The sequence below is a fragment of the Labrus bergylta genome, chromosome 1 (assembly GCF_963930695.1).
Source record: "Labrus bergylta chromosome 1, fLabBer1.1, whole genome shotgun sequence".
In the NCBI taxonomy this organism is placed as follows: Eukaryota; Metazoa; Chordata; class Actinopteri; order Labriformes; family Labridae; genus Labrus; species Labrus bergylta.
The window spans coordinates 35,136,304-35,162,899 of record NC_089195.1 but is presented as its reverse complement, the minus strand read 5'-3'; the positions used below and the strand labels follow the sequence as shown (position 1 = coordinate 35,162,899).

The 26,596-nt window shown below is 39.6% G+C and overlaps 1 protein-coding gene across 1 annotated transcript; it reads right to left on the bottom strand.

The window, feature by feature from the left end:
• Positions 1-2,901: 2,901 nt before the first annotated feature.
• LOC114918037 (uncharacterized) lies at positions 2,902-7,821 on the bottom strand. Its single transcript, XM_065959913.1, has 7 exons — positions 7,784-7,821; positions 7,612-7,693; positions 4,999-5,346; positions 4,678-4,887; positions 4,144-4,404; positions 3,455-3,542; positions 2,902-3,323 (listed from the first exon to the last, which is right to left on the bottom strand). The coding sequence occupies exons 2-7, from the start codon at positions 7,679-7,681 to the stop codon at positions 2,987-2,989; spliced, it is 1,314 nt and encodes a 437-aa protein (XP_065815985.1). The 5' UTR covers positions 7,682-7,693; positions 7,784-7,821; the 3' UTR covers positions 2,902-2,986.
• Positions 7,822-26,596: the final 18,775 nt, after the last annotated feature.

Sequence of the window (26,596 nt, the reverse complement as noted above, 5' to 3'; positions counted from 1 at the left end):
GGCCCTTCGCAGTCAAAAAACTGTTCCGCTTCCCCCCTCTCACTCTCCCCTCAGGTGTCCTTAATCAACTTAAATTCCACTGCTGATACGCCGCGGCTCCTCCCCATAGAGGGAGAAATAATGCACAGATACCCCCAAATCAATTCATAAAATGTAAAACCTAATTAAGCCAGAATAAACAATAATATGAACAAATAATTCTAAAGTCATTAATGTTTGGCTCTTGACGATTTTTTCACTGTAAATAATTCATATGGTCATTTGGCCACAACACCTGTAGTTATTGAGGCTCGACGGTTCGTCACCTTTTAAGAGGGGAAGAACGTGAGCTGTTTTCCATATTTTGGGGATTTTCTTACTAGTTAGAGTTAAATTAAAAATGTAGGTCAGTGGCTCTGCAATAAAATCTGTGGCGAGTTTTAAAAAATAAACACCTATATTATGTGGCCCTGGTGGTTTTTTTAAATGGAATTTCTTACGAGCTTTATGTACTTCAGCAACAGTGAAGGGTCTAAAGTTAAATTCATTATCCAAAGGGGGCTCAGCAATAGCAAGTGGAGCCAGTGCAGTAGAGGGCGTATTTACTTTATCAAAAAGAAAACCAGAAGAAACAAAATACTTATTAAAACAATTGAGCATCTCAGCTCTGTCATGGATAGTGGCAGACTCTGACACAATGCAAGTTGGAAGACTAGAGGAGTTATTTGGAGATAGAGATTTGATTGTCTGCCCGAATTTCCGTGGGTTATTTAAATGTTCAGTTGTAAGGGCAAGATAATAGCTAGATTTGGCCTTCTTGACTAAGACAGTACATTTATTCTTTAAGCATCTAAAAGTAGCCCAGAGAGCATCAGTGTTCAACTTTCTTGCTTTTGCCCAATAATAATTTCTTTCTCGGATTAAATTAGACAATTCTTCAGAGAACCAGGGATTTTCCCTGCTCTTAACTCTATACCTTTTATAAGGGGCATGCACATTCACACACAGCGCTGTTTTCTTTGTACTTTATTAAAAAGGAGAGCAAAAGCCTTTTTGCATTCCCTAACCCAAACTGAAGGCAGCGCTTATGCAGCTCTCTGCTGCCCTCTTCTGGACAAAAGCAGTACAACTCTGTCTTTAATTCTAACAGAGTAATTTCCCCTTTTACATCAGTGATTTGGCTCAATCGAAGCATTTGAAATCTTACTTCATGGAGAACCCCTGACAGTTAGTGTCAATGTGAGTAGATTTAAATATAATCAAAGACAATTCATGATGTGATTAATCCTCATAGATCCAATAAGAGACATTGTGTTTTAGCTCATGTACACTGAAGCCAAACTAAAGTCCTGGGTCGGCTCCTTCTTCATAAAGAACCAAGTTGACCCATGATGCTACCATGCTTCAGGTTTTTTATTTAACTCATGTTCATTTCTGATTGATTCACTTCTTTGACGTCATTCTTACGACACTTGTCCTGCCAATAAAATAAAAACAACTTTAAAACACTGTAAGAGACACAACTGTGGTGAGGGTGTCTGTGGCTGAGTGGTAGAGTCGGTCTTCTCAATCCTCAGCTCCTGCAGTCATATGTCAGATGTGTACTTCAGCAAGACACTTAACCCTGAATTGCTCCCTCTGCTTCAGTGTCAAAGTATTAATGTATGGTATCAGCTAATATTTATGGCCACTCTACATGGCAGCTTCTGCCATCAGCTTTCTTGTACTAACTGCTGTCAGTCCAGTTTTAACGTCTTCACACTAAACTGCTTCCATCACTGTTCTTCATTCAGATTCTGGCAGTCTGGTCAGCCGGATCGGGGTGGTCCCAACAACAGAGAGGATTGTGTGGAGATGTATCATAACAACCCGGTGCTGGCCAACTGGAACGACGCCCGCTGTGGAGACAAGCGACGCTGGCTGTGTGAAAAATCTCCCAGTACTTGTTGATGTGAGCTTAATGTTTTAATGACACAAAAAGAAAGTCACAATTAAAAGTACTTAAAAAAGTAATTCAAGCTCCTTTAAAGTCTAACTTACAATGTTTTGGTCCCGACATATTGCCAGTTAGTTGATTGCAATAAGACAGAGATCATTACTTTCCCATGCTCCTTTCTTATCAAATAGTTGTCAAATTATTTATTCAACATTTAAAGTACAAACAAAAGAAAATATGCTCCATTGATTTGAAAACTACCAGCAGCCTTCTGCAAAAGAGATTACTGTGATTATAATGTCAATAACAGAGACAGCAGAAGGACAGATTTTACACCATTGAGCTGCTCGTTAAGAAATAGAAAGCCTTTATTGTCATTATAAAATATACAACCAAACAGAGAAATGCTCAAACTCTGACGGTGCAACGTTCAGACAGTTACAAAGAGGTGCATAAAAGTTAAAACGATGAGTGACTCATAATCAAACGTCATCATAGTCCAATATTATTCACACAAGTTATATTTACAAAAACTAAACTTTATGAGTTAAAATGTCACAGAGCAGACTGAAAGGTGACTGGAGAGCTCCTTTCAGAACAAAAGAACATTTTCAGGAATAAAGACGCTTGTTTAGTTAAAGAAATGATGAATAAATACATATGTATAAGCTGCTAAATAAAAGAAAACCATCTCCTAAACTCTCTGCTCCATGCTGTTGTTAACTTCCTGCTGCTGAAGGTCAATGTTTCCACTTCCCCCACATCCTCCACAGCCTCGCTCTCCACAGTGAGTCCTGCATCTGGTTCAACTGCATCTGGAGAAAATCACATCAAACTAAAGTTATAGTTGTAACTGTGACTCTGAATGTGAAGTGGGCCTGTTTGATTCAGAGCAGGAGGCTCTAACCTGACTGGACTTCACAGCATGTGTTCCTGCTCCTCTGTGTCTTCTGTCTGTGCTGCAGTGACGGCTGACACGTTCTCATACACGACATCCACCTGATGACAGACGATAAGATTTGATCAGAAATATGTTTCATCAGGTTTTACAGTGATGTAGGAAAAGATTGATTAGTAAGGTCTCTCTCTCTCTCTCTCTCTCTCTCTCTCTCTCTCTCTCTCTCTCTCTCTTTCTCTGTCTCTCTCTCTCTCTCTCTCTCTCTCTCCCTCTCTCTCTCTCTCTCTCTCCCTCTCTCTCTCTCTCTCTCTCTCTCTCTCTCTCTCTCTCTCCCTCTCTCTCTCTCTCTCTCTCTGTCTCTGTCTCCCTCTCTCTCTCTCTCTGTCTCTCTCTCTCACTCCCCCTCTCTCTCTCTCTCCCTCTCTCTCTCTCTCTCTCTCTCTCTCTCTCACCTCGATCATCTCTGCAGGTTCATTTGGTTCAGTGGTGGAGTTCAGAGTTTTCTTCTTTCTGGATTAAATCAGAAAACAACAAATCCAAAGGTCAACATGATAAAGGTCAAATAAAACCTAAAACTAAAATAAGTTCAAGAAGAAAATAAAAGAGATGTGTGCTGACGGATGAATTTGTACGGTGTTTACCTCGTCCACAGAGTCAGGAGAAACAGAGAAATCAACATCAAGAGCAGCAGAGTCCACTTGATGATATGTATTATGAATGTTGAGTTCCCTGAGAATTAAAGATAGATATGTGAGACTCTTTACTGGTAGGATTAGATTGAAACATTTCATTTCTACTTTGTGATACCCTCTGTTCATCATTCAGTCACACTCTGACAGGATGGAGGTTCCTCTCTGAACATCGTTATGATTTTCTGTTTATTAAAATGTGAATCTGTTTTCTGCACCAGCTGCAGGCATTGAATGGTCGACTGGTTCAAACCCACATTAAGAGAATTACAGTGGTCGAGTCGTGATGAATGCATGTATCACCCTCTCTAAATCATTACAGGGTTAGAGTTGGGCTCTAAACTTCAGAGATTTATTGAAGTGCTGTTTGGTACTTGAAGGTAAGAAAATACAACCAACAATGACCTTATTTTAACCACAAAAAGAACCTGCTGTAACTTAAACTGGAGTTCATGTTAATAACAAACTTATACATCTGAAGACAAGAAGATGGAAGATGATGACATGTAACAATGAATCTTGAGTCTTGTAATGGGACGACTCTTGGCCTTCTCTTTTACCTACTGAGCAGCTTTCAACTCAACAACAACAGAGTCTAACAAGAATTGTTTAATCAGACCGAAGCTGTGTGTGAAGCTTACCTGACAAAACAGTCAGATGTACAGTGGAGTTATGACGTCCTCTTGTGCTTTGGACGATACAAAGATAAATCCCACTGTGTTCAGGACTTGTGTTGTTTATGGTAAAAATCTGTCCTGAAGCTGTTGGTGAGTCTTCATCCTCCTTGTACCAGGTGTAATTAGCTGCTGGGTTAGCATCACTGCTACAGGTCAGAGTCACTGAACTGCCCTCCACTATCTCAGCAGAGGGACTCACTGACACAGAGGGAAGCTTTGGAGCATCTGGAGGAGAATCAGAGAGACCTTTGTCATCCACATCAGATGATGATGATGAACATATTACATTCTAACTTAGCTTTTGGTTTTGAAATTGAGGCTCATGACAGCTGAATAAAGGTTTTTTTTTTTACATTGAAACAGATAAACAGGACACTCTATGAAAAATCTAAATAAATAACAAATACCACTGAGGTACATGCTGCTATGAGGCACCATTTAATAGTTTAAAGATTCCATCTGATGGTGTGAATCAGTGAAGACTGTAAATAAACTCACACACTGGAGGAGACGGGCACTTCTCATGTCCTGATAGAGCACAGGAGTAACTGTCTGTCTGAAGAAGCTGCTCTGGTGAATAATAAGATGAAGTGCTATGTTTGAGTTTCTGTCCGTTCCTGAACCAGATGTAGGAGGTTTGACTGGAAAGTCCACTGAGACACTGAAAGAGCAGAGCCTCATGTGGTCTGCTCACCTTCACCTGGAGATCTGAACATGTGAAGAAACGTCAACTGTTTTCACAAAACATGCACATATTAAAACATGTATTTATAATGTATTAGAAACAGTGAGCTCAGAAATATTGAGGTGAAAGATTACCTGTGACTGACAGAGTGACCCCAGGTCGACCAGAATAACTGTCTTTGTTTGTTATGAATCCAAACCAGTACACAGTCGAGTCTGTCTCTCTCAGGTTTGTGATTCTCAGAGTGCATTTGTTCTCATCACAGATATTATTCACACGACCTGAATACTCTGAAACTGTTTCTACATCTTTGTAATAAAAACCATCTTTTCTCAACCAGAATGTTTTCTGAAGCGAGTTAACTTCTCCTTTTATCCTCTCTGGGTATGTGAAGGTGCAGTTCATCTCCACAGTTGATCCTTTATAAGCACAGATCTGAAGAGAAGAGTAAGTCACTCTCCAGCTGTCCTGACCCTGAACCACTGTAACACAGAGCACATCAGGAAACAACCATCAACATCCATAACTTTAAAAAGAAAAAGTAAAAGTCTCTACATATAAAAAACAGGTTTGTATCCAAACAGGAAGTAAAGCACCCTTAACATAAAACAGTATAATATCTACAATAAAAGCATAACATATTTAAAATGTAAAATAATGGAACTTCAAACATGTGATTAAAGATATGATTAATCATAAATGTGTAATTGTTTGAAAGCCCTAGTGCAGGGGTCTCCAACAGGTAGCTCGGAGCAGGCAGGTTTAAAGTAGCTCACCTATAGGTTGACCGACTGTGTTAAAAAAATAAAAATAAAAATAAATCAGTGAATGTACCTCTTCCCACTATTCATATATTTGGCCCATTAAAACAAGTGTAAAGAAGTAATGTTTTCTTGGACCTTGATGTGAATTCTCAGCAACATAGCTTACAATAAGAAGTGTAAAATATTCATGTTTTTTTCTTGGACCTTGATGTGAATTTAAGATTCTTGATGAGCGTTGGCTTTTTGCAATTTCACACGTGTACAAACAGTAGCTTCATTCAGCTGATGTAAATGAATGCAAGAGATTTGATTGGCCACTTTCATTTTTTCAAAGAAGCTCTCAGATGAAGAAAGGTTGGAGACCCCTGCTCTAGTGTAAAAATAGACTGTATGTTAAAATTGACGGTGCAACGGCTGCAGTCAAAGCCGAAAGATTTAGAGCGCCCCCTGCTGACTGGCTGCAGTATAGGTCAAACTCCAACCTCCTCCATGATAACAGAAAGGCCATGGGGGTCAACAATGAAATCTAAATGCATGCATCTGTTCTTCTGTTGACTGAACACACCTGAGGGATTTTTATGTTTCTCTGTACGTTAAATGTTTTCGTTAGAGGAAGTAGTGTGACGTCTTCCAGTGGATCCCTACTACGCAGACTCTGGTTGCAAATATGCAATATGTAAGCGCCCATCATGAGGATAATTTGGCTTCATCTTGTTCAACAGAAGGAGCCTGAGGGATGTTGTCCGTTTGTATATACAGTTAAAGGAAGAGTAGAAGATGTTCACTTGTTTCTACAGTTAATCTGCAAGTCGTTGAGACCAGACATCATCCAGTCTGAAGGTGTAGAGAACGTTAAATGTGTTATTTAGACCTGTGAACTTTACGGTTGTAAGAGGAAGTATTGATTATCAGAGAGAAGAACATCACTTTAGAGATGTTATATTTAGAGGGTAATCCCTCTCCTTCACCATTGTAGGATGAAAAGACAGTTTTATGTATTTTTGATGTGGCTGGGTCAATAATGCTCGTTTAGGAAGTGAAGGGCAAGAAATTCTTCATCATCCAAACATCGGTGAGTGCTAACAAGCTAACATAAGTTAAGGTTAGCTGACGATAGTATCAGGGTCTCTGTCAGTCAGTGTTCTGGGGCAGTAATGTTCGTTAAAGGCAGGAATATTTAGATCAAGTTAACACAATCTTTAATGTCATGATGAGGAGAAGTCTGTTCTTTTGTTCCCTCACAGGGACAGCAGAGCGTCTAACAGCATTAATCCACAATCTCCTCCTCTCTGAGTTTTCTTTCAAACATTCTGTAGAAGAACAACCCGGGCTCGTCTCCTCGTCGGTTAGTGCATCACATTCAACAACAACTGTCTCTCATTTGAAACATGGAAAAATTAAACTGATAAAAAAACACTGAGACCAATAACTTCTCAGTAGCGTTCAGCTACAGAGTCTTTATCGCCCGCCAGGTGGGCGGTTCCATAAGCGTGTGATGTCATGTGAAAACTATGAATTGATTATTAAAGACTTTTTGCCATACTTGGATGGTCTGTGGTAAGTTTGCTGTTGAAGTAAGTGTGAAGACTTTAAAAAAAGCAGAACTATGAGGTGTGAGAAACAGAGCAGACACTCATACTTAAAGATACGATCTTAAAAGCTGTCAACGCATCATGGAAACAAGTTTCCATCCAAAAAATGTTAAAAAGGATTAAAAAAAATACATGTCGATAGAAACTGTATGAAAGATTCTGAAAACAAACTGCTTAAGAAATAATATGAAAAAGAGGCGATCCAACTAAAGATCTTCCTGTTAGACATTAAAACAGATATACAATGATATACATTAAAACTGTGTTTATAGTGTTTCTGAGAACATTTCCTGTAACATCAAGCACACTTTTCAGTCTGCATTAATCAGTCCCACATCTCCTCAGATTTCCCTCTTTAGATTAAATGAATGTAACTGTAGATATGAAGTACCTGACACAGAGAGGAGGAGGACGATAAATCCACTCACTGCTGCAGTTAAAGTCATCGCTGCTCCTCTCATCTCTCTGTGTGACTTTAGGGACAATAAAACATGTTAGCAGATTAATAAGAACACAGCAGGACTCAAACAGTATCAGACATGTTGATAAATTATTCTACTTACAGTGAAGAAGGATATCGTCTGAGAGAAGACTGTCCTCCTCTGCAGTGAGTGAACAGAAGACAGATATCAGGCTGTTTTTAACGCCTACATTTCCTTCCTCTTTAGATGATTAACATATATGATCAGTCAAACAGGAAGAACTCACATCACAAATAAGTCCTATTGGTACCAAACTTGTTTTAGGGCAAACTTATTTTTTTTACAGGACATAAAAACTGAACAAGGGGTTATCTTCAAAATGTGAGACCCTTGGGTGCAGGAGCATCAACACTGGGGTAGCCCGACTGGTGCACTGACTGACGCAGGGGTGGCCTTCAAAAACACACACAAATAAATAATAGTACATGATTTACCTTTAAAAATAACCTATTAAAATTCACCTGTTATATCTCAGTTATAAAACAAAATAATGGAAACATAAATACATTTTTAGCTTCATTCTTTATTGACACAAAAATAAGATGTATGCTAAAAGTCCAAATTTAAAGTACTTACCATTTGCACACAGTCAAACTTGCAAGATTACATGAATTAGCAATGTGTTGGTCCTGTACATGCTAGTTACTTCATTGCAAGTATGACAGTGTGCATTACCGTCCTATGCACCGGTCTTGTGAAATAGATATGCAAAGTATTTATTATTATTATTTTAACTATTTATCAAACAATTAAAAATGATTCATTGATGTGTTAAGAAAACAACAAGGAGCCTTCAAAAAGAGAAGAGTCAGTTTTATCATTAGTCTCAGCTCTGACAGGGTGAATAGCCAATCACAGTTCAGGATAATTTATTTTATTTTTTTTTGGGGGGGGGGGGTACTCATGAGCTGGTCAAGTGGATTAATCATAGAAAGATAAAATAGATTTCATAGGAATATTTTGCAGCAGAACAGAGTTCAAAGAGAAGCATGCTGAGAACAAAGTTTTTTTATTTTATTAATATATTTATTTTTGAATCCCACTAATCTTTGTACAGTCCTGTACAGTTCATCTGTGCACTGAGGCAGGATGTTTAATAGTCTGCAGCTGAGCTGAACCAAGGGCTAGAGTTCAGGGAGCAGAAAAGTTCAGGTGGGCGGCAGGGCAGAGGGAGAGCAGGAACCTGAAGGGCATGAGCGCAAATAGTTCAGGAGGGAGGACGGGAGGCCGACCAAACGGTGAGAGCAGTTTGGGAAGGCGGCGGCGAGGAGATTTCTGTCTTGCCGTCAACGTAAAAACATGGGCAGGTATAGGCCAGGCCACTGACAGGCCCAAAAGAGTGGGCAGGGCCTACAACAGGGATGCAGTTGTTGGCAGGGCCTCCCACTGGGACACAGCAATGGACAGACATGCCAATGGGGAACCAGGCCTCAAACGGAAGGTTAAGAGGGCTGGAGCTGAAGATGACAGGAGCACAGGCTGAGGTTCTGGGACACAGGTTGGCTGAGGTTCTGGGGCACAGGTTGGCTGAGGTTCTGGGACACAGGTTGGCTGAGGTTCTGGGACACAGGTTGGCTGAGGTTCTGGGACACAGGTTGGCTGAGGTTCTGGGGCACTGGGTGGTCTCAGGCTCTTGAGAGCATGAAGGCTGGGTCATTTGGAAGCACGGGGGCAGAGTTACTGGGAAGCACAGGTACTGGGTCACTGGGAACCCTGTTAGCTGAGGCTCTTGGAAGAGGGAAGGATGAGGCTCGTACACCAGTTGCTGAGTCTGAGGCTTTGAATGGCAAACCAGCTGCTGGGACTGTGGAGACTCAGGGAAGCTGGGTAACGAAGACTCGGGGGCGTTGCTCGATGGATTATACATATTATATCATAAATTAAATGATAAATTAAAATGTTTATTTATCCCGTTTAGGGAGCACTGAATGATGAAGCCTGAATGTGAGAATAAAAGCCTCTCCACTAGAGGGCAGTGAAACATCAGAGAGTCAGAGTCAGGACATTTACATTTTGTCATTCATCTCTGATTGTTTGGAAAAATGAAATTTACATTTGATCCCTTTTTACATTGTTTGCAGAAGTATTTCATTGAAATTTGGTTCAGGAAGTGTAAACATTTTACATTACTCATTTACATCTGTGACACATTACAAGAGAACCATTTAAGTAAAACTTGTAAGTGAATAAAAGCAAGGATATAAGCAACAGGTGAACTAACTACAGACATTTAGATGAATGCCAAACGTGTGGTGACAGTACAACCTTTGTGCTCGGTGTGTTTCTGCTCTCTTACCGACACCACACACAGGCTACAGGTGCATTTAAATCTGACCACCTGGAATGGGCATGGTAGCTGTAGCAAACCCAGCTACAGCAATTGATGAATCCTTTATCTGTTGGTTTATGTTACTTTACTTTTTTGCTTCATGCTGTGCAATAACTCACAAACAAACCGTAAGAGCTGTACATAAAACACAACAGAAAGACAAACTTTATAAACATGCAAATAACCGTTAAACCCAAAACAGAGAAAAGGACCATAAATATTTATAATATTAACACATAACAAGAGATAAGGTATAAAAATAGATAGTCAGGTTAATTTAGAACATTTTTACCAAGTCAAACAACAAAGTTAAAGAACCATATTAATAACATTTACTAACTACACCAAAGAATATATATAAATCACGTATTGATAACTATAGGCCTTAAATGCACGTAAAATGAGCAATTAAATTTAGCAAAGAAATCAACATAATAACTACATTTAACAGGACTAAATCAACCAAGGTCTAAGGGCGAGCGAATAAGATAGCATGGCTAAGCTAAAGGCTAGCACGCTTAAATAAATCACTGAAAACATCATAAAGATTACAAAGGTTGTACCTTGTACACCTTCCAGCTGGTTGCTAAAATGTGAGGGCGTGGATAACAGTGAGTTTTTTTAATCAATTAACACACTGACTGTCTACCTACCTGAGTCTTTTAATATCCGGTTTAAAGCAGGTAAGAAGCAAATCAGCCTTCAAAATAAAAGCTTTGATGTGGATTTCCTTGTTCTTGATATGTTTGATGATGAAGAAATTCGCCGTTGAGACTGACTTGCTTTCAAAGAGTATAATTTTATTTAAGCAAGAAACAGAATCACTGGTCACGTCTGACCAGGAGGATCAAGAAGCCAATAATGATCTCTGTCGAACACACAGAGACAATTGCTTATATGCATCTAAACATCTGTTTTCCCGTCATGGGTCATAAAAACATCAAGTTACACAACCATATATGGCAATACTCCTATACAACACCTCAGTTTAAACATTCCAGCTAAGGGGACTCCTAAATCTCCTTCAGATACTATCTCCAGACGCACCCATTGTAAACTTATATTATCTCTGTCCTGTTTACATCAGACACTTCATAGTCCCCCCTAGCGAGACTATAGTCTCGCAAACGAGATAAATTATACAATTATGATGTTAATTAGCCTCATACGAATCACTTCTGTCCATGCTTAACCTTAGTAATATAGTAAAATTTTATTTGTGGAGTGTGAGAGCGAAAAACCCATCAGGCAGCTATCTTTCTTTATTATCCATCAAACAATCTAGACAGGAAAACTCTCTCACGGTTCCTCTGCCCCAGGCAACCACCTATGGTACTCCAAACCAATTAAAAAGAAAAGGGTTATGAAAACTTTTCAGGATGATATATAAATGCACACATTTAAAACCTCAGAAATAAAATCTAAAAATTGTCCAAAGTCAGGCTGGTCGACCCATCGCACCTTCCAATGGACCTCTCCCTACCTAACACCACTTTCCCTAAGGATCGATAAAGAAAGAAAACACCTGAGGTCCCAATATATGCATCTCATACAGTTCCAGAAAAATATGTCTTGCTAAAAATATCTACTATTAAGTAAAACATACAAAAATATTTATCAACAATACAAGTTACATTGTAATAAACCCTTCAATGATTTTTCAATCGAAACCCCTCATCATGATGTCTTCATTCAGGTTTCCGTTGTCCATTTCCATCCTCCATTTTCTTAAGTTTGGTTGTTTCAACTCCATTAATCTGGAAGGATCTCTGGACAATCAGCCACCCTCACATTGGTCTCCCAAATATCATCCTGGGAAGAAAAATCAACAGCCAGTATCTTTGTACATACAAAAACATCAAAGATATTCATTTTTGTATCATACTTTCACCTTATTCCACTACATGATTAACATATACATGATTAATATACATGATTAATATACATGATTAAAATATTCAATTCCCCCCTTTTATCAATTCACTTCCAGTTCAAAATAATAGTGAGTCAATGTTGAATTCAGATATTCAAAAATGGATATTTCTCTCCAATCTCTATGACCTCCTCACCTTCACTTAGGTCATTACCACTCAGTAGCGGCATCTGAATGTTTTCTCCTGGCATCACAACTCCTACCCATCTCAATATCATAGCCTTAGCAAAGGTCAACAACAGCGTACAAAAACAAAACATCACACACAGTGATAGAAGGGTAGCCACCAAAATCTGAACCACTATAGCTCCTACTGGTCCTAATTGGTCTTGTAACCAAGTATTCGCAGACCATCCCGCTCTTTCTGATGGACCAAATGAATCCCTAATTAGTTTCAAAGCATCTATGACACTAGTCATATTGTCAGTGGCATCAGGAATCAAAGTGTAACAGGCTTCTCCAGTTAGATTCAAAGCTACACAGAGGCCACCTTGTTTGGCCAAAATGTAATCAAGAGCCATGTCATGTTTCAGCAACGTCAATCGATGACTCCTCTGAGTATTTGACAAATATTCAAAACCTTTTATGGTCTCGTTTGCAAAACCTTGCAGGGTATATGTAATATTATCAATATGATCAGCTAAGTATGTAACACCATACCATGGAAACAATCCTATTCCCCATTTCTCTCCCAAACTTATCCTCCAATGATAAGACTCCAAGTTGTGAAATTGTGCCAAATCTCTTTTCTTTCTACTGCTAGAGATTGTCGTAGAGTTATCCTCATCAGACCCTTTTCCCTTCTGAATAACAAAAACATCATACGGAAGTTTCAACTGTGCCATATAACAACATCCAATCCAACCATAAGGTAAAAATAAGTATGCCTTATCGCCACAAATCCACCAGATATCTTTAAATGTTCCTATGGTAAAATTACCCGGTAAAGTTTGATTCTTTACACTTAGAGTTTTACTCAGTCGGCGATGTGGTGCATGAAAGGTCACTATATACATGTCATCAATAGCCCTTTGATCACGTCGTCCAAATTGCATCATATAGTTATCACATTCTGATATTCCCATAAACATACCATCTCCACCATGAGTACCATTTGAACAAAAACAAGATTTAACCTTCACAGGTGTCACTTCCATAGGATCAGGGACTGCTGTTGTAATATCTTCATACTGATCAAGGAGATTTATATATGATAACTTCTTCAACCAAGCACAATTCCGTTGAGGTGTAAATAGATGCACCGACACGGCCATCCAATAATCTTTTGGTGCTTGTTGCTTAAATACCAACCACGATAGCGCATAATTTTGACATTTAGAAGTTAAAGGTTCTGGTACCGTCTCTAGAATTGAAGGCCATGTGCCTGGTGCTGGAACTCTCACGACACATGGACCACTCAAATTACTAGCCAATCTAACAGAGTGAGTCAACTGTTGGTACTACATATTTCTACTTGCCCACGGGTCTGAAATTTGCAACACCGAGGAATCAAACCCATAAGCTTTCCATTGGGTTTCACGCTTCTCTAATGCATGAAGATGTTTAGTCATGACTTCTGATGTTCCGTCAGCATCTACAAAATCACCAATCAGATTCGACATAGTCATCTGAATTGTTTCAGCTGCCTTAACTAATGTAGATGTAGCAATAGATGTCAACATCATACCTACAGACTTTGTAGACACCGAAGAACTCATCATTGTTTCGTTGATAGTAGATCCCATCTTTACAACCTCACTTGTAAAATTACTCGCAGCTAGAGTAGTAACCAAAGTTGATACGTTAATACTACTAGTTATTCTCTGAGCTACAGTAGTAGACATCATCTGTTCATCAGTCACCCTTGGAGTGACTAGTTGCTTTTGAACCTCTTTAGCCACCGTAACTACTTCAATAGGATCTAGGCCTTCTACCACAAGCATTATCTTACGAATTCTATACCCTTTTACCCAATAATTGTGATATGGTACAAATTTACACTCTGGATCCAAATAAGTGCATGTATATTCTCCCTGATCTTCCCCTGTTACATTGATTAGGACAAGTGTACAGTCGTCTTCAACCCTAAACAACCTTATGTGATTATACAAAATATACTTTCTTTGATCACGAGGCACACTATTAATTTCAGGTCCTGTTAGCACTATTTCTTCACCACGAGCATTTTTCCAATTAGGGGGATTATTACCATCATTATTCCATTTTCCACATTTACATGGAAGGCGTGCTGAATTCCCTAACGTAGCTTTAATCACAATGTTTACAGGAATTTGAGTTGTAGAAATCATTTGAGGCTCAGCTGTATTTAGACGCAATATCTCTATGACGTCAGTAACCTTCAGTTTTGAAAAGGTGGATGTCTGCTTTATTTTCTCAATCAGCGGAAGAGTTGATATGGTAGTTGATAGTTTTCCTACTTCAACAACCGGGGGTTTTGCAATTCTAGTTTCATTTAGTACCACTAAAGTCACAATACTGTTTCTGTAACCTAACCCCGATTGGACACTATGCTCTCCCATATTTACTAATTTTGGGTCATAATATGTACACTTATAGTCACCTTGATCTTCAATCTGAGATCTACGTAAATAAAGACTACAGTCTCCCTCAATCTTTGACCTTCTTCGATCATTAAGCAACACATACTTTTCTAGTGGTGATGTCCCCAATAAATCAATAACCTTACCATGGCTATCTTCCCACTTGACTCGGAATTTCCCTTTCCCATTATTTTCCTTTGTACACTGACATGGGAGCTGAACTGACTTTCCCAAAATCACTTCTACTCTAGTCCTCGTAACGTTTTGGTCTAACCTTTCTTCGGGTTGGCCTTGGACTCCTTGGTCCAACTGGGTCTGTGAATTTTCCTGTAGAGGCATCACAGCCCTCTGGAGTCTTTGACTCATGCTCTTGAGAAATAGACTCTGTTGTTTCTGGGACATGTTGTAAATCAATGTCACCAAATCGTCTTTCTTGCTCACGGACTGACAAGTCATCCCTGACATCATCAAAAGTGTAATCAAAATCATCATGCATAGCCCCAACATGGTCAATCCCTTCTTCCGGATCGTGACCTTGGGGGTCTGCACGAACCTCTGCTGCTTCCGCAGCTTCTGTTGGCTCTCTTGCGCTTTCAACATCTCGGTTCTGTGATCGTGGAACCTCTTCTGTTGGCGCTTTAACACAATGTGATAAATGATACCAGGTAGGAGACCCTTTAACCTGGACTGCAGTTCCCGTACTGCGGACTACTTCAAATGGTCCTTCGCGGCGTTCATTAAACCACTTCCTCCTAAATACCTTCACGAATACCTTGTCTCCAGGTTGCACTGCATTCGTCTTTTGCTCATCGAGTCTCTCTTGCACCTCCTCTCGTTTTTGCCTGTCAGAGACATATGTGTATATTCTCTTATGTAAAGCAGCCATGTAATTAACATACACTCGCATTTCATCTTCTAAAAGGGCTAAACTTGGACCCTTGCCACTTGTACGCAAACAAGGTGTCGGCATCCGTCTGCCCATTGCCAACTCATGGGGTGTCATGCGCAAATCACGGAGCCCACTTGAACGACACACCATTAACGCCAGTGGAAGCGCTTCCACCCAATTCAAACCTGTGTGTTGGCAGATTTTAACAATGCGGTTTTTTAAAACACCATTCATTTTTTCACAAGCACCTTGGCTTTGCGGATGATAAACAGCTCCTAAACGTTGTTTAATTCCCAATTTTTGCAGAATTAGTCTTACTGTTTTATCTACGAACTCTTTCCCATTATCTGAGGATATGCGGTCTGGGAGTCCCCACCTGCTTATAACCTCACGACACAAAAACTTGGCAACAGACTGAGCATCTTTCCGCTTAGTTGGACAGGCCTCAGGCCACCTTGAAAATCTGTCCACAACAACTAACATGTATCTTTTACCTCCTACCGGTCTTATCATGTCAACAAAATCCACAACTAACTCACGCATAGGACCTGTTGGCGTCCTAACATTGTTTTTTTAGACAGATAGTACACCTGCTTATGACATAATCAATCTGTTCAAGCAAATACAGTACCCAAAAACCATATTCTTTCTTAATCTTTCTCCTAACTCCCCCCTTGCACATGGGCTAAACCATGTGCCTCCTGGATCATCAGACCCAGCAGGTCTGACAATTTCCTTCACTGAGCATTCACTTATCTCTCTACTTCCTGAACCGGCTGCTAATGGGTAAAGATATGAAGAACCTTCTCTCTCTGAGTCTTCATCATCATTGCTCACATCTGTGTCGTCCTTTCCTGGATCCACTCTTCTTATTGGCTTGTCTCCTTTTTTCTCCGCTTTAGCCAACATCCGTCTTACTGCTGGGTCATATCCACCAACAGCTTCATCCGAATCACTCTCACTGTCATCCTCTATGTCCAGTCGTCTGAACTGCTGACCACTCCAACTTCTCAAACGGCTCTTTTTGTGTTTGCTGTCGGAGCTTGGGTACATTTCTATGGTCGTTGTAGCCTTTCCCTTCTCGATTATTTGTTCATCCTCGTCTGTGATGTGATAGTTGCCCTTCTGTATAATCACTGGGAGCTGAGGGTAAACATCAGTAAACTTCACTTCCTTCTCATAAGGCGGGGGCTTCTTTACTAAGGCAGTATGTGAGAAGGGTGTGTTAACCTTCTCCATTAACTTACCCACTGCCTTATCATTTTTCTGTATTTCTTGCATACCGCGGCCTCTTTTTTCATTTGCAGCTTCTAACAGTTTCTGTCCTTCATTTTCAAACAACTGCAGAACTCCAAGCTCAGTTTGTCTTTTCTCCATACGCCTTTTTCCCTTTTTCCCCTTCTTCTGCTTTACCTTGTATATAGACACAAGTACCTGTATTGTTTTGATCACATCCGGGTTCAAAGTCCCCTCCACTGGCCAAGGCTGGTCAATGTCAGGCCAACGCTTACTCCATTTTTCTGATATTTTTGGAATATCTTTAACAAGAGGATTAGTCTTCTGTACTACATCAACAGGAGTGATTGATTTTGTAATTTTGGTGTCCATCTTTGACATTACAATGACCCTCTTAGTTCCTCGTATTGTAAGTCAAACTGAAACTAGTCAAACTGTTTAGAAAGTACTGTTACCACACTTGAAAGTGAATGAATTTGCCAACCCCAAAGGAGACCAAAGCCTTCTTACTATAAAAGCAAAAGCACTTCTTTATCACCTAATGCATCTAATCACACTTATTTATCTTTAAAATTATGGAAATAATGTCAATGTTCCATCTCAAAATAGCCCAGGTCAAGCTAGACCATACTCAGACAATGAAACCAGCATTCACAGAACTCAACTGCATTTGAATCAAATCAACTTTTCCATAAATGATCAATCAAATAAAAAATACTCCATTATTGACCAAATGCTTCAATTAGTCAGTCTGTTGCCAAGACTTCCTCCTATATAATTGTAATGTGATACATAGAAGAAACAATGTAAGCCTCTATGCGAAAACAGACTAAGCATGTATCAAAGATGTTGACTATAAAAAATGTGTATACACAGATAGAAAAGTTCAGGTGTTTGTTGAAAGAGTTTGTGGATAAAACCGCACTGGCCTTGATCAAGCTGGATTCAGGATCCCTACATGCTGTCATCCGCAAGCTTCCAGTGTTTGTGAAGTACCCCCCAGGTCTCTCCTCATCTGCCTTTTTGGACTGATCCAGTTCAGACACAATCCATCTGTCTGTCTTCCCTTTAGCTCTCACACAACATAGTAGAGAGAAACAGAGAAAACAGAAAGAAAACAAAACAAAAGTTTAATCACTCTGAATCCATATAGACAATGCAATAACAATTCAGTAAAATATGCACACATTATCTGTAATCTTTATCTATATATATTTTTTTATCTATTGCAAAGGCTGTCTCCCTACTGGGGGTGTGTTTTCCTTCCCTCTGTGTCCCACAGAGAGAAGAGAGAGGAGGAAGGGCTCTCTCTCCACTCCTCTTCAAAAGGAGTAATCTAATTGGCTTTCTATGTGAGGCAACGCTTCTTGGACCCGCCTCCTAATTTTAGCAAGGGCTTCCAGTCTAACCTGGCTGTCAAAGGGTTAACATCGTCTCCAAACCCTATGGTCCAAACCTAGTGCATTTAATGCACAGACAAGCGCATCTCACCCGTGGGTGCTGTGGGTGCTGTGACACCCCTACTTTCACTAAAATGTACACTTTTTACTAGTGGAGTCATTAAAAGAAAACTTATCACTCAAGTAAGATTTATTAAGTGACAACTAAGCCAATCATATCTATTTGATTACAGTTGAAGCACGGTAAGGTTACATTTGCATTTAATCCTCCTGTCACTCATCACTGAGTCAGAGCTCAGAGCTCACACATGGAAACATGCTGCATGTAGCATCCTTCTGAAAGAGAGTAAGTCACTCAAACAGAGGTTTTTAAGATAAATCCACCTCACAAAACAGCATAAGTGTAACATTTTCTCCTCTTGGTTGTTATTTTAGCTGTATGTATTTACTCCCATAACTTTACGATGTAGCAGAAGTCCCCTTTGCAGTTTTTCTAAATAAAAGCACATTTTATGTGAAGACCGGAAAAAGAGACTGAGGCGTAAGGCAATAAGAAAAGCAAAATAATGGCATCACAAAGAATCGTTTTGAATCTGATTTCTAGAGCTGACTGGGTTACTCACAATGGATGTTCATAAAGTTAGTGTCTAATTATCTTTTGTAACTTTGTCTTGTTATATGATGTTTCAGCTAAACTTAGTTATTGGACATTAAATGAAACAGAATGTGTTGATTTCCTAGAGGGTGGTAATATACTAGCACAGAACACACACACTTTTAAGATCACTGCTCCACCCCTGTGCACAGAGTCTATGCACACACAGAAATCAGCACAATATCCTCCCAATCAACAGCCAAATAGAAAATATATTCTCTCCACCTATTTTAATGTGAACACACACATACGCACAAACAGACAGAAAGAGAAGTTCACACTCCAATCAGCCGGCAGTTCTAAACTTTATCAGGAATTTTTCTGTTCTTTTCTCTAATCTTGCTACCTGAATGGGTACAGACTATCCTCGCTGGTCTCTCCACTTCTGTTAAAAACAGATACTATATACACTTATGCTATGTATAAACGTCCTTTATTAGGCTCATGTGTATTTATCAGATTAAACAAACATCCTCTGAGGGGCTCATAGATTTTTATCAAATTTAATATATAAAGTCCCCTGAAACAAAGGGCTCATAGGTTTTTAACACTGATGAAGATCAGATAAGTAAAAGTCCTCTGAAACAAAGGCTCATGTTTTTTATCACTGATGAAGCAAAAATGTCCCCTCTTATAAGTTACTAAATCGCCTTTTAACCAATCACCTGCTACATATGCCTATTTATTAATACATCTATTCTATTTATCAATCACACATATACAAGAACATTTCCGGATCAAATACACATCTTCACACCACACAGACCTCTCAAAACCATCCAAATCACAACACAAGAGACAAGACACAGACAGAGACAGAGCCCTTCAACAGCCACACACACTTCAGTTCAGATTTTGAAGTCGACTCATTTATAATTTTCCTCTATCAAATCAAGTTACACAACCATATATGGCAATACTCCTATACAACACCTCAGTTTAAACATTCCAGCTAAGGGGACTCCTAAATCTCCTTCAGATACTATCTCCAGACGCACCCATTGTAAACTTATATTATCTCTGTCCTGTTTACATCAGACACTTCAGCTTCCCCCACAAAACAATAAGAAACAGATGAATACAAAATAAGAATCTTCACAACAACAATTAACAATAAAGGTAAATACTTTTTAACTAGTAATACTTGTTTGATTTGTTTAAACCTGAGTCTTGTTAATGTAAAACTCATATTATTAATCCTGTAAAATAATTCATAATCACTTTACAGGTGGACCACAGTAAGTCATTCACAAAGCTTAATACTAACATCATTTATCTGTTTTAAGTCATTTATTAAATGCAGGTCTAGCTGCGTTCTTGAAGGAGTCTGTCCTGAGGATTCATTCTCAAAGTGGTTTCCTGTAAGGATTTCATTGGATGAGAGTAAACTAGAGGTTTCTTCGTCCATGTTTGTTGACTGTACTGTACAATGCAGCTGGATCTGCAGCTTGCTGACCACTGGTGCTGAGAAGAAGAAAGACATGAGATTATATGATAACAGGCCAACAGTGATCACAGTAAATGATGAAAACACAATAAACAGAATGATGAAAACAATAGTTTTGTGGTTAAAGATCATGTTATGTGAGGAGTTGTTTTACCTCTGGGCTGCACCACCGCTGTTAAAGTTAACCACAGAGTACTCAACCATCTCCTCTTGTTCTCCTTCTTCTTCTTCCTTCTTCTTCTTCTTGTGTGTTTGGGGTTTAACTGGTTGGATGTTGGAGTAGAGAGGATCAGCCTGGTTCCTGGAAAAGTCGACAGTGGCATATTGAAGCTCATCCTGCTCCTCTGCTGGTTGTATCTGTGAACACCGGACAACAAAGAGTATTCAATTATTTACAGACAGACTTTTGAAAGACAGGATTCAAGGCTTGAGTTATTTACAGAGACAGAAGTTGTAATTTTACTGAAAGCAAAAGAGGGAACTTGAGACTTGAATCAGAAACCAATCCTGTTTTTGGTGTTTCATTAAAAGCAGTTCATAATGTTATGGTTTGCCTTGTTGAATGCTGATGATCCTTGGGTGTCTTTATCATGGCCAGGAAAGCAACGCAACCCAAAAGGTCTCACTTTCCTTTTTTGGGGAGCTCTCAGAAAATCATCAGTTTTTTGGAAAAACCCAACATGTGAAGCACCAGGATGGAGAGAGCAAAAGCTTAAGCACTTACAGCAAACAAACAGGACAAACATTGCTGAAGGCAAACAAATCAAACACTATGTCAAGAGTTCAACCGTCCCTGATTCATAAATTCAGAGACTTCCTCACCTGTTCACTGTTCTCTGGTCTGTCTCCGGGCTCAGACGGTTGCTTGCAGGCCCTCTTCTTTCTGGTGAGGTGCATTCAAATAGAAAAGTAAACCATATTGTTGTTTGTGAGGGTACAATGCATTAATCATGAACAAGTATTTGCTGAAAAAGAACTGCTCACATGATCCATATGACAACAAAGATGAGTATGATAATGAGGAAAATAGCAGGAACTGTCACAGCAGTCGTCAGTTTCCATCCTCCTGCTGAAACAGACAGAGACAGAAAGTTAACCTTACAAGTAAAAACACGTCATGAACACATTCTTACAACTTATTGTAATTTCTTTTGGTGAAATTGAAAAAGAAATAAGACCCAAACGAAGGACAAACACCCTGTTACTGTTAAAAACAGACTACGATACTCACTTTTGACATTTATCAAAAACATTATTGTGACAAAGACTTAAAAATGTAACGTTTAGTTCAGCATCTCAAAACTACTCAACCAGGCATGCAACAGGAGGGAACTTCATTTTACCTAAAGCAAGAACCAACTCAATTAAACAAACAGTAAATGTTTCGAGCAATGCAGGAATGGAACTCACTTCAAAGATACATGAACTAAGAAAACAAGAAAACTAAATTCAAATGTTTATTAAAGCAGTATCTTTTGACCGAGTAAATTCATCTATTGCCATCCAACAAGCTATACATTTTATTTGATTTATGTTCCTCCTGTAACTCTTTGATTGTTCTATTTGCTTATTGTTTATGTGTGTGTATGTTTAGACAGATGCATTTTGCAGGTACATGTATATATATTCTTTAACTCATCAGTAGATTGTGTACAGAGGAACTGAACGGGTTCAAATGTCACTGCCATGGATTGAACAATCGTATGATCATAATTTCCTAGAAGCTGTCCTCACCCTGTCATTGTGTTCATGTTTTGTCTTGCTGTTAGTCCTGTAATGTTATGTGTTAGGATGAAAGCTGTGTATTGAATGTTGTTTATGTTAAGGAGTGTTATGTTGGTTTTAAGTTGTAAAATGACACAGTCACACTGTAATGGGTGTTGTGGACCTCAGGAAGAAAAGCTGCAGCATTGCTGTAATCCAGGTCCGCCTTCCCCTCGTGCCTCAGTGTTGCAGAGGTACTGTCAGCCTAACCTTAACCTGATATCCTAAGAAACTAAACTGAACTAAACTGAACCCCTCTCGGAGTCTCTGGAAGGCGTCCTGTGAAGAATTCAATCGAGGAAGTCTTTAGTTATACCAAGAGACTGACTAATGGAGAACCTTTACGGAGGTCTATTGGGTGGCCTTCCCGACTGAATCAGAGTGTTGTTATTCCTTTAGACCGCTGTTCCTGTCATAGAGTCATATGACCTGTGAAACAGTGTGGGTGAAGCTTACCTTCCAAAACAGTCAGATGTACAGTGGAGTTATGACGTCCTCTGGTATTTTGGACGATACAAATATAATGCCCACTGTGTTCAGGACTTGTGTTGTTTATGTTAAAAATCTGTCCTGAAGCTGTTGGTGAGTCTTCATCCTCCTTGAACCAGGTGTAATTAGCTGCTACAGGTCAGAGTCACTGAACTGCCCTCCACTATCTCAGCAGAGGGACTCACTGACACAGAGGGAAGCTTTGGAGCATCTGGAGGACAACAATTACAGATTGAACTCCCATTAGTATTAAAATTCATGATTTGAAAGAACTTTTGTAGCACGATAAGTAAAACTGAGTGTGACTTACACTGGACATCTAACAAATGTTGCAGAGATTTGATCTGTCCATGTTTATTCTCAGCCTGGCAGTAGTAAATCCCTCTGTCTTCAGACCTGATGGACGGGAAATAATAACTTTGCCCTTGTCCTTTTAGCAGGTTCTCCTTGAACCAGGTGTATTTAGCTGCTGGGTTAGCATGACTGCTACAGGTCAGAGTCACTGAACTGCCCTCCACTATCTCAGCAGAGGGACTCACTGACACAGAGGGAAGCTTTGGAGCATCTGGAGGAGAAAACATCTGTTTTAATTTTTCCTCAACATTAAAATGTTTGAATTGTCAAGATGAAAACACTGAAATAATATTAGAGACATATCACATGAACAGAAAAGGGGATGCGAATGAGCCTGTTTCAATATATAGATAATTAATGATCCCTTTAAGTGACTCTGTTCCAGCAGCTACAATCACAGTCAAGACATCTCATAAAAACACTGAGTATAAGAACATGAAGCACATTAAAACAAGTGGATCAATTCAAACAATCTATTCTCACTAAGACAAAACTACTGATGACTCTCTCTTTATGTCTCAGTTTTAGGGACGTATCCCTCTGCTGCCCCCTTTTGGGTGGTGGTGTGTAATACATTCAGGAGTGTTGTTTTCCAGCTCCCATCGATGCTCCTCACAGCATCAGATGTTAGATATGATGTCGCATGACGAAGCATTGAACGCTTCTTGTCCACACTGGATCCATTAAATGTTTATTTCTCTGCTCTGTGAATTTCAGTTTCCCTTTGTAAACAGTATGACATCTAGTGCTTTTATTTTGAAGGTGAACAAACAGAACAGTGTTGCTTTAATACGAGCCTTTGATGGAGGCGAGCAGAATAAAGTTTTGCCTCCATGTTATCAAAAGTCAAAGCTCAACATGTCAATCATAGAAATGATCAATGCATCACTATCTCCACTTTGCAAAATAACTAATAACTGATAACAAGCTCTGTTGAGCGATGAGGTGTGAACAGTTCTGTTGTTTAAGAACACGTCACAAATCAGTCGAAGGTTTTTCTTTGGAACAAATTTAAGAAACTCTTCAGACGCTCACTCGGTCACACACACACACACAATCACACACACACACACACAAACACACACACAATCACACACACACACACACACACACACACACACACACACAATCACACACACACACACACACAATCACACACACACAATCACACACACACACACACACACACACACTAACTAGCAGCTAAATAATAACAAGTGTTCCCTCTCAGCTGGAGGTCTGCAGATATTTCCTGCCATCGTTTCTTTTAGATTAAACAGGCGTGTCTACTGTTGCCATGGTGATTTAGGATGTTTTCTGTCAGTTTGCGCAGACACAATCAGGGGGGAAAAGTCCTGAAGTCGTGGGATCTGCGCATGGCTCTGCTATGTGAGTGTGGGCAGTCGTACAACCAAAATATCAAACGTGCCAGAAAATCATCCGACCAGTCTGAAGCAGCTGATCAGACAATGATAGGCTGTCGAGCCTCAGTGTACACTGCACAACTAACAACGGGAGATCAGGCAGAATGAAAAATCAGTCGACTCAAAGATTTTGATGAAATCGTCCTGAAATGGCTCAGAGTCGCCCGGCTTCAGTAGACTGAAGGCCCGCTCTAAAGCAGCCGTTTGTTCTGAGTCTTCTGGTTTATTATAGAAACATGTGAAGCATTGTGAACTTTGTGAAGTGCAGACATAAACAATCATTAACATTACAAACATCAGGAGACATTACTCAAAGATAAGAACATTTGATCATAGATACATGTTCATTTTTATCTAGATGTCTTTATGTTCCTTTTTGATTCATCTTTCTGTCACAGTGACTGTAAAGTGCTGACCGTGGAGCCTGATTTTACTTCTTTTTTATTTTGTCTTGACATCAATTCTGTGCAGTCTATGTAACAAACTGTTAAACAAAGGCCATGCAATTCCACTTTATCTTGAGGAGTCTCATTCTTAAACATTGAATATGTGTTAATCGTTTTAGCTTTTGCTTCATCACTGATATCTTCACGAGACTGAAGCTTAATCTTTGGTTGCTTTTGTACTCAGATTCTGTTTTAACTCTGTTGTGATCATTTGAAAATTGTTACCGAGCAGTTTAATATTACTCATTTGTAAACAGAGTTAAAGGAGCAATATGTAACTCTGACCCCTAGTGTTTAAAATGGGTACTGCAGTCCAAATTCTAAACATTGTAAAGAGCTGTCTCCCCCCCCCCCCCCCCCCCCTCTCTAGAGTGGATGCTCACTCAGGTCACCATGTGGTGGACTCTGAAGCTTCAGTGTTTATCCAGCTCTGCATGGGTCTGTAAACCTTTCTGTGTTCTAACCTCTCTCCATTTTTCAAAAGCATCTCCAATATTGATCCTAGTTTGAGCACGTTTCTGCTCGTGGAGCTTATTAGAAACATGCAGAGGCTTTTTAGGTCGGGAACAATCACTTCAGTCTGAACCACTTCTCTTCCCCGCTTCCATCACTGCAACACCTGTTGGTTTGCCGTTCCACACCACTTCAACATCGCTTGTTTCCTCAATGTCTGATGATATACTAAGGTCAGTTTGTAATTTAATTCAGGAAATATTTTACACATTGGACTTTTAAATCTATAAGATTCCAGCAGGGTTTTAAGGGAACTTAAAGTGTAAGTGTGCTGTGGCGTTAGTCTTTAAGTGTGTTTTGTGATTTAGTCAAGTTAACTCACACACTGGAGGAGAGGGGAAATCCTGGTGTTCCTGTAAAGCACAGGAATAGCTGTCTGCATATTCAAAGTAGTCTGAGTAAGTTGAGGATGTTTTTCTGGGGATTTTCTCTCCATTCTTGAACCAAATGTAGGAGGAATGTGGAGGGAGAGTACAACTGCTGACACACGTCAGATCTGCCCAAGAAGAAGAATATCTAGATGTGCCCACCTTCACCTGAAGATCTGGATGTGTGGAGAGAGAACAGAGAGGAAATTTCACATTGTCTATATTCATATGCACAAATATAAAAGAAGACATTGATATTGTTGTTTTATTGTTTTTAAAATAATCAACAAATGAATGAAAACATTACCTGTGAGGGACAAAGTGACTCCGGGATCACCAGTATAACTTCCATCTTGATGGTTTGTTATGAACCTGAACTTGTAAACAGCTGAGTCACTATTTCCCACATTTGTGATTGTCAGAGTGCAGTCCTTCGATTTAGAGCTGTACGTCACACGACCTGTGTACTGTGAGTCTGTTAGCAGATCTACAGGTTCTCCATCCTGGACTTTAGTAAACCAGAAGGACTTCTGAACTGTAATAGACCGATATTTGAATCGCGATGGGTAGCTGTAGGTGCACCTTAGTACGACTGTTGATCCTCTTAAGGCACAGACTTCAGTAGAGGAGTAAGTCACTCCCCAGCCAGCCTGACCCTGAATCACTGTAAAATAGAGCACATCAAGAACCACAGTTACAGTAAGAGCAGCATCATGAGTCAAACCTTCATTCATAGTGGAGGTGCTTCAACTAGTACGACTACACCTGATGTCAGAGTGAGACAAAGCTAGCAGCTATCCTAATAAAGTAGAAAAGGTCAAGTCTCTTTGTGCAGAAGTTACTATTTACAGTCTGCCTAACATGATTCTTCATGCTGCTGTGGTGGTCGTGAAAGGTGAACAAACCTACCCATAATTCTCTGAGATACTGGCTAATTTAGCTGGTTTAATTACAAATAAGACTGTTTCCTGTTTTTCTATAAGCTGCACAAAAAAACAAGTGAACCCAGACCCCCCTTTTCAAGTGATCTGGATATGATTGTTTGGTCTGCACCAGGGTTTGATTGACAGCTTTCACACCAGCACA